This window comes from Schistocerca americana, chromosome 3 (assembly GCF_021461395.2).
Source record: "Schistocerca americana isolate TAMUIC-IGC-003095 chromosome 3, iqSchAmer2.1, whole genome shotgun sequence".
Lineage (NCBI taxonomy): Eukaryota > Metazoa > Arthropoda > Insecta > Orthoptera > Acrididae > Schistocerca > Schistocerca americana.
Genome location: NC_060121.1, coordinates 611558057 through 611567614, shown reverse-complemented (window position 1 = coordinate 611567614; position 9558 = coordinate 611558057). Strand labels below are relative to the sequence as shown.

General features: G+C 39.2%; 1 protein-coding gene across 1 annotated transcript in view; it reads right to left on the bottom strand.

The window, feature by feature from the left end:
- Window positions 1-272: 272 nt before the first annotated feature.
- The window catches only part of LOC124607026 (26S proteasome non-ATPase regulatory subunit 6-like), a 190724-nt gene continuing 181438 nt past the window's right edge, over window positions 273-9558 (bottom strand). Inside the window, exon 8 of the mRNA XM_047139191.1 lies at window positions 273-891. Within this exon, the coding sequence (XP_046995147.1) occupies window positions 717-891 (175 nt within the window). The 3' untranslated portion in view covers window positions 273-716. The remainder of the gene's footprint in view (window positions 892-9558) is intronic.

Sequence of the window (9558 nt, the reverse complement as noted above, 5' to 3'; positions counted from 1 at the left end):
TACTGGTGAAGGGAAAAAACTTAAATTATGTCTGAAATAAATATTAAATGAGATATTTGTACACTATGCTAAACATTAGAATGAAACAATTTATTCAAACATGTTTTAAAAATTATTACAATAATGGAAATTGCAAGACAAAAGCACTAAAAATAAGAAAATCAACCAGTTACATGAGCTGACCAAAGTATGATGTATTTCTATATCACTCACTCACTAAAACACACACAGAGAGAGAGAGAGAGAGAGAGAGAGAGAGAGAGAGAGAGAGAGAGAGAGAACCATACAGAAACCAAAGAGCACACACTCAAAGCCGTGGCCGTGGGATGGGGGGGTTGCGCACTCACATGAATAATGAATATGCATCACTGAGTGTGAGAGGGGTTGTACTTAAAATAGGAAAAGAATGGTAGGGTATAACATGACATCTCTATGCCGTTACATGTGCCTATGTGCCATCATTAATCAGCTTCCGGTGAATGGTTGACTTCTCTCATTTTTGTTCATTGTAACAACTACTGTTTTCCGAGGTAAAAAATGTGAGTATAACTGATAGTAGCTAATAGAGGTAGACACTGAACAATAGGTTTCTATAAAAATTCACATTCATTACAAATCACAGAAATTGTGTGAAGGAGGGTAACTGCACAATATTTGGCAATGGATGAGTCAAACAATCCATATTCACTTGCAGCAGTGTAGGATAAATTGCAGCATCATATGTTAATCACTCGAGAGAGCTTCTGAACACGGTTTAGTAATGTGTCCCCTTGTCTAATTATTTCTTGATATTGCCAGTTCTTTGCATCAGGATGATCAGTCACAACAATGTTGCTAACTTTATCAATTTTACCATCAACTCTTCTGTCAGATATGAATCTTGATAGTTCTCTGTAAAATGACAGAAAACTATCAGTTTCATGAAAAATAAAACATATTTTGAGCTGGATAGTATGCCTGTAAAAGAAACACATCTGGGTCACACACCAAGCAGAAAACATACATTTGTTAGCAAAATACTCATACAGCCTGATAATCCTACTCATTTGCAAATGAGGAATATGACTGACAGGTGATAATTCAGAAAAGTGAATAAACAGTGCTTAGTCAAAATCCCAAGATGGTCAAAGGGCTCTGTCCATAACACTCCAAACATTCTCAAGCAACCGAGCATGATGATTACATGCATCTAATTAATTCATAAATAGTCTGAAATTAATTATTTAGATATCAGATGATGCAATTTTGTCTATTCTTCTTGAGTTTAATTTGAAGTTTAATTACAATTTTTGAAAGATGGAAAGTTGATGCATTTCTACATGTATCTACGTACTAGTGCTGTTCTCTTTATTCACATTACATATACCTTCAAGCTGACTGATCACTTTCAAGGATAAACTAGCCTAAATGGAATTATGGTTTCATGTAAGTGATCTGGTCAAAAAATTCCAGAACATTCTTAATTCAGCGCCAACAGTGTGTTGGAGTGAAATGCGGTTGGCATGTCTGCACACGCCTGTCTTTAATGTGTAACTGCCAAAAGTTTCATTGTCTTATGTCTGCTAGTTATTGTTCAGTGCCATACTGAGTAGAACATTGTATTGCACAGTTTGCGAATTTTGTGATGGCAGAGTTAGGGGAGCAATGCATCCACATTAAATTTTGTTTGAAACTCAAGAAAACCTTTACAGAATACACCAAATGGTGCAGGAAGCCTATGGTGATGAATGCTTAAGCTTTACTTGGTGTTATGAATGGTTCACATGGCTTAAAAATGGCTGGACAGAAGTTAACGATGGACCCTCATTCAGAATGCCCTTATGACGTCTAAGACGACACTCATTTCAGGAATGTCAATGAAATTGTGAGCGTCAATCAAAGACTGACTGTCCAAGAGACTGCAAAAGAAATGTAACATTTCAGTTGGATCATGTCATGAAATCCTGACACAGTATCTTGGAATTCATTGCCTTGCCACCAAGTTTGTCCCACGCCTCGCAAGTCAAGACCAAGAAGACCTACGCCTCTCAATCTGTGAAGAGCTTTTGGATCGCGCAAAAGGGAATGAGATGTTCCTTAAGAGAATCATAACTGGTGATGAGATGTTAGTCTATGGTTATGATGTTGAGACCAAGGTTCAATCTTCACAATGGGTTGGGGAGGGTTCTCCAAGACACAAAAAAGCTCATCAGGGCAAGTCAAATGTCAAAGCCATGCTAACAGTCTTTTTTTGGCTTTGAAGGATTAGTTCATCATGAATTGGTGCCACAGGGCCAAACTGTTAATCACAGGTACTATCAGGGTGTGCTGCAACGCCTGCAAGAAAATATGACAAGGAAATGACCTGAAACATGGTGAGATAATTCATGGCTCTTGCATCACGATAACACACCCCCACATTCATTCCCGTTGGTGCTTGACTAATGCACAAAAAACTAAATCGCTGTGCTCCTTCGTCCTCCTTATTCTCCAGGCCTGGCCCCTGTGGCCTAATTTGTTATTTCCACTGTTGGAAACCCCACTGAAAGGACAAAGATTTGCAACAATAGACAAGACATGATATGATCCAGCAAGAGGTGTACCAAGACTGCTTCCACAAGTGGAAACTGCATTTGGAGTGGTGTATCAATTGTGAAGGAGAGTATTTCAAAGGAGATCATGCACAATAAGCAAGAGGGAAGAATAGAAAAATTTTGTGAATAAAGTTTTGGAATTTTTTGAACAGACCTCATACATTAAATGCAAACATTTTAGGCTAGGCTTTACATTGACTGTTACTAACATTAAATGAAACAACAAGTTTACTGTTACCAGTCACTGTTTATTTATCTCCACAATGTGTTTCAATGGTTTAAACCTCCATCATCAGGTGGATTTACATTTGTTAGTATGACATTTGTGGATGTGTTGAGTTACAATTTTTTTGGAGGAACTTGTGGCACTGTCTAGTGGAGAAAACAAAACACTAGTTCGGAACATCTTTTGGGTTTCTTTTGACAAAAAATTAAATGTATATCTAACAATAAACATAAAATAACTAAAATAGAGTACCTCCAGTGGTCACAGGTTTCTTTCACTGTGTTACGATAGCAAAAGGAACCTGTGACCACTGGAGGTACTCTATTTCAGTTATTTTATGTTGAGATATGTTTAATTTTTTGTCAAAAGAAACCCAAAAACATGTTCCCAAATAGTGTTTTGTTTTCTCCACTAGACAGTGCCACAAATTCTTCCAAAAAATTGTAACACAACACACACACACAAATGTCATACTAACAAATATAAATCCATTTGATGATGGAGGTTTAAACCATTGAAACATGTCGTGGAGATAAATAAACAGTGACTAGTAATAGTAAACTTGTTGTTTCATTTAAAGACCTCCTCATACATCATATATTTTTACACTTGTGCTCACGTTCCAATAACCAAGACAATAATATCCATTACTAGGTGAATATTGTATTAACTAATGAAACTATGTAAATAATGTGTGGTAAACATAACAACTCACAGTTTAGTTAAGGCACAGAGTCTTTGATAGACATATAGAGAAGACTGAAAAGTCTGCTAGCTTTCAGATGAATACTTCTTCAGAGTTATAAAATACACTTACACACACACACACACACACACACACACACACACACACACACACACCTGTATGGTTACATTGTCCTTCTTGGCTACATAGTACCAGCACTGCAGCTTGACTGTTGTGAGGGACTGTGTCAGTGGAATGGACAAGAGGAGAAAGGATGTGAGGAGTTGGAGGAGAATTGGGGAAGGTGGCTGACAGCTGGCAGGGAGGGTTAAAAGATGCATGGGGTGTGAAAGTAACATCAATGAGCTTGTTCTAGACACACATGGGGAGAATTCTGCTCCATGCACAGTGATGTGGAGGAGCGGATTAAGCTAGGGAGCTAGAACAGAGGAATATGGAGACTGATAAGAGGATGGTATGAGTGCAGGATGACTGGAGTTAGGGTCATGAGGCAGGGATCGAGATGGGAGTGGAACCATAAGGCTAAATGACATCATGGCCAGGAGAACTACAGGATTGACTTTAATTAATAGAAGCTCACCAGGGGAAGGGAGAAAGAGGGATCTATAAGGCACTTTTTGTCAATCAGCCACTGACACTGAACATGTTGTGCTCAGAAACGTGTTTTGTCACTGGATGATGAACTCTGCTCTTGGCTACAATTTTCAATGATCATTCATTCTGTTAGACAGACTGAAGTAGAATATTTATGAAGGAAGATCATCAAACTGCTATACGTGCCTGTGAAGTTGTTTTATTTTGACTATCAATTTCAGAATTTTGTACGCCATCTTCAGGTCCCATACGCACTTCATGTACACATTCAGATGTATCGATACTGGCATACTGGAGCCTTCCGTGTCTGGACATTGTGAATTCGTTTTTCAAGACTTGACAAGTCTTTGAAGGAAGCACTCAAATAACAGATTCATGATATCTAACTACAAATAAAGAATGACAATCAATAAATAAACCTATAGCAAACAGAATACCAACATGAAAAAAAATGAAAGAAAGAAAGGAATCGCTGTAAAGTTATGCACCAACCTAATAGTTTGGGTGCACAGTGAAATACCACTTTGGGATGGATAAGAAATATTGTGTGTGGCATGTTCCTCATCTTGAGACATAAAAATATGTAGTCAAAGCCTTAGCGAAGGAAATGGTCTAGTTGTATAAGTCCAGGATAATACTGGTTGATTACAGAGGTGGATGGGTGCTCCCTTGCAACAGGTTCATGGGGATGGTAAGAAGGATTAAGGATTTGTCTGGATATGGCACAATAAATCTGTTTGTTGTCCAAGTTTTGGGATTAAAGCCTGTCTGTGAAGCAGTAAGACAGTTGTATAAGGCATAAGGCGATGGTTTTAAGTCAGTAGGGTGTTGAGAGAGGTAGCGTTCAATAGCCAGACTATGTTCTTTCTGTTTGTCCATGATAGGAAGATTCTTCATACCTGCCAGTGATGTAGAACATGGAAGCAAGTTGAGAAAATGGAAGGAAGTTGGATGATATTCACTTGGCTACAGATGCCGCCAATGATAGGTATCAAACACTCTGCTTCAACAGAGCTGCAGCATGCATTATTGGACAACATATATAACCCTTTCTTAGATTAATACGATGTTGTCTTGTTATTTTGGTATTTAGATTTCAGTAACTTACTAGAATGGATGAAAAGGCTATTCCTTTTCTGTCAAGGATTTCACATGTTTCGCCATCAGGACTGTAAGAGAGAAGGAGAACTGACATACACAGCAGGAATCAAGTTATGCAGAAAATTTTAGTTTGCTATGACAAAGAAAAAACATAAACAGGCTCAGCTAAATTAAGAGCTGTTATATACACAGGCAAAAGCCTGTCCAGTTTTAGGAGGCTGATGAGATTTTCCCAATCAGCCACTGCTAGTGAATTCTCTTTATTACTTCCATAACCTTTTGCGCAAAGCACACAATACAGTGCATGGATAGTTTCTTTAAATCTTTACTTTTGAAAGATATGTTGACTGTGGTTCAGCTATCTGAGATATGCTTTTTTCTTTTTCTCTTACACACATTAGAGCAGACCTGGTGCAGTACTGTGTGATACTGACAAGTTCAATAAACGATTTACTTGTGCATTACTGAAGAGTTTTACCACGTGAAAACGATAGTGCCTAACTAGTGCAAGCTTTTACCAGTTTTACAAGAGAGGATTGGTGGAAGTGGAGATGCACTTCATTGACCATAGTTTTAAATTCAATGGATTTTGTATGGCAGCATGTTAGTAATAAGTGAACTGTGATGCTAAAGTGTGCCGATGTTATGCACTGTCATTCCTGTTTTGTCATCAAAGTTAAACTCATTATGGAAGCAATGAGTCAGATGTTTTCCTTGGATGAAACCTGGACAGGCAGTAAGATACACTTGACAAACACATTCAAGCAGATAGCATAATTGGTGTTAGCATGTGGGAAAGCAACCCAGAGGATGATCAAAGCTCATATTATGTCAAAGAATGGGTTTGTTAGGGAAGGACAGCTCCAATTCTGGTAATGTCAACCAAGAGCAATTATTATGGCCAGGTGTAACTAATGAAATTCTGGGAAGTGATGCTTCTGAACACCCCATCTGCATCTATTATAGTTATGTGTAACATGTCACAACACAGTATGCAGATTGACAAAGTGGCATAGGGTCTCATATTCCCATTTTAAGAGTGCTTACGAGCCAATAAATAAATAAATAATCTGTGATGATAAAATGAAAAGAAAAAATGAACTACTTAATTAAAGCCAACAAAGCAGCTGAGAAGGTGTGTACTGTCAACAGACATGGTGCCAGCAAGGAGTACAAAGTATCCCCCTTACTGCCCTACAATCCCAACTTGAATGTGATGGAACTGGCATGGGCCTAATTTATTATTTCAGAAAGCACAGAAACATTTGACATGACTAATGACTTCAGCTGCTTGTTAATCCTGCTTTTCTCTCAACGGCATTCTTTGATGGGTCACTAATTTAGTTGTAATGAATAAATTGAAATCAGATTTTTATTGAATTCCAGAAAGTATTGCGAATACATAGAAAGAAGGATCCTTTATTGTATGATTATATGATAGCGGAACAAACACTGGTAGCAGTTACTTCTGTAAAATATCTGGGAGTATGCGTGCGGAATGATTTGAAGTGGAATGATCGTATAAAATTAATTGTTGGTAAGGCGGGCACCAGGTTGAGATTCATTGGGAGAGTGCTTAGAAAATGTAGTCCATCAACATAGGAGGTGGCTTACGAAACACTCGTTCGACCTATACTTGAGTATTGCTCATCAGTGTGGGATCCGTACCAGGTCGGGTTGACGGAGGAGATAGAGAAGATCCAAAGAAGAGCGGCGCGTTTCGTCACAGGGTTATTTGGTAACCGTGATAGTTTTACGGAGATGTTTAATAAACTCAAGTGGCAGACTCTGCAAGAGAGGCGCTCTGCATCGCGGTGTAGCTTGCTCGCCAGGTTTCGAGAGGGTGCGTTTCTGGATGAGGTATCGAATATATTGCTTCCCCCTACTTATACCTCCCGAGGAGATCACGAATGTAAAATTAGAGAGATTAGAGCGCGCACGGAGGCTTTCAGACAGTCGTTCTTCCCGCGAACCATACGCGACTGGAACAGGAAAGGGAGGTAATGACAGTGGCACGTAAAGTGCCCTCCGCCACACACCGTTGGGTGGCTTGCGGAGTATAAATGTAGATGTAGATGTAGAAAGCAATCATTGGCAGCCTTTGATTCAAAGTTAAATAATTTATACACTTATCTCCTTTAATTTTTCACTGTTTTGCAATACATAATTTGTGGGTGTAACTATTTAGATGTCCGCACCCGGTAGCTGAGTGGTCAGTGTGACAGAATGTCAATCCTCAGGGCCCGGGTATGATTCCCGGCTGGGTTGGAAATTTTCTCCACTCAGGGACTGGGTTTTGTGTTATCCTAATCATCATCTTTTCATTGTGACGTGCAAGTCGCCGAAGTGGCATCAAATAGAAAGATTTGTACCCGGCAAACAGTCTACCCGATGGGAGGCCCTAGTCACACGGCATTTACATTTTTACTATTTAGATTGAACCTGCCAGAGTGGTGATACATCCCACCCCAATGGAGCAGTGTGTATCCCTACTTCTTCTAGCTTCTGAATGATACGCACATCTGAAAACCATAGAACAAGATACCATAAGTAAAATCACAGATGTTGTGCAGTGCTGTGATTTTTATTTGCATATGATGAGTCAATGCCAAAAGACATGTATGACTTCAACATGGGATGGTGATCATAGCAACTTTGCAAGAGAAAATACCTTCGTGGATGCAGAAATAGAAGTTACAGGGTTCTCTGACCTGCCTGGAAGATTCACAGAATACTTAGGATTACATACACATCCAGTCACATTATGTGACCACTGCCTACTTTCAATGTCAATGGCAGCTGGTGGCAATAGCAGTGCAGAGTACATACATGACAGTGGTGAATGATGTGCAATTGTTGAGTAACTGACCATCCATATGAACCAAGGGGCTACCACAGTATCTCCTCCTACGACTGTCCAGTGAACACTGCTGAGTATGAGCCTTCGCAGCAGATGCCTGGTTCGTGCACCCATGCTGACTGCTGTTCATCCATGACAAACATTGGAATTTTCACACCAGTACCACAACTGGATCTCCACTGAGTGGCGACAGATGGCCTTCTCAGATGACAGATCGCCACTGCCATGTACAGTGTGAAATGTCTGAGAACAAACACCCTGCAGCAATCATCGGAAGGACCATTATGGTCTGGGGAATGTTTTTGTGGCATTTCCTTGGTGATTCTGTCATTCTGGAGTGCACAATGGATCAATACAAATACGCATATATTCTTGGGGACCCATGTAGTTTGTTTTTCATCAGCACAATGGCATCTACAGAAGGACAATGCAACACGTCACACAGCTCGAGTGAATGTGCATGTTGTGAGTTTATCGTACTCCCCTGGGCACCAAACTCCCCGGATTTAAACACAATTGAGAATCTATGGGACTACCTTGATCATGCTGTTTGTGCCACGGATCTTCAACCTAAAAACCTAGCACAGCTGGCCACAGCACTGGAGTTGGAATGACTCCACATCTCAGTCATTACCTTCCAGAACCTTATTGACTCTCGCTGCATATCTTGCAGCAAGCCATGCTGCAAAAGGTCGTTGTTGAAGCTTTTGATAATTATTAATGTAACTGGGCTGTGTATCATGAACAATGTAGATTAAGCTGCGAAAACCAAACCAAATGTTCTATTGAAACTCATTTTGTGATTGATCTTCAGCACTGTCCCTGGATCTTATTATTTGTTTGATGATGTATATCTGAGACATCATTATATGTATTATTAATTCAAACGGTAATTTTTTTTGGAAATTTCAAAACTTTTTTTTTTATTTGGTGAAGTTTAAAAACATTGTGTGGCTTCTTTTAACAGCAAAAGAATTACACATGGAGTCCCTGGAAACCAATAAACAACTTATTGAAGGATGGATGTGTGTATGCTAATACTTGCACTCAAAAGCAATTATTACCAAAACAAAGGTACTGATGACATGCAGTTAAAGGTCACAGCATAGCATATCATAAAGAATATTTTTAAGATGATGAAACAGAAGCTCAGTGGGTGGTTTCTTTGGCAGATGGTAACTAATTGTGGTGGGTGACGGGTGACTATGCAGTGATTTGCAGTGCAAGAGTCAGTTGTGAAAAATATTCCTTTTCTTGCATGAAATTGTGCGTTGAGAGAGAAACGAGTTTATTTGAAGTAGGAATTTCCTGTGTTGGTAACTGTTGTGGATTGGAAGAAGTTTTGTTCCAGTATTACTATTTAAACCATATGCGATTATTAACCCAAACAATGGAAGACAATTGCAAGGAATTTTTAAGAGCTTTAGTCATCAATTTTATGCAGAGCTGGAGGCTCAAGTTGGACCATTGGGTAATGAAATGAGACACTAAGGTACTG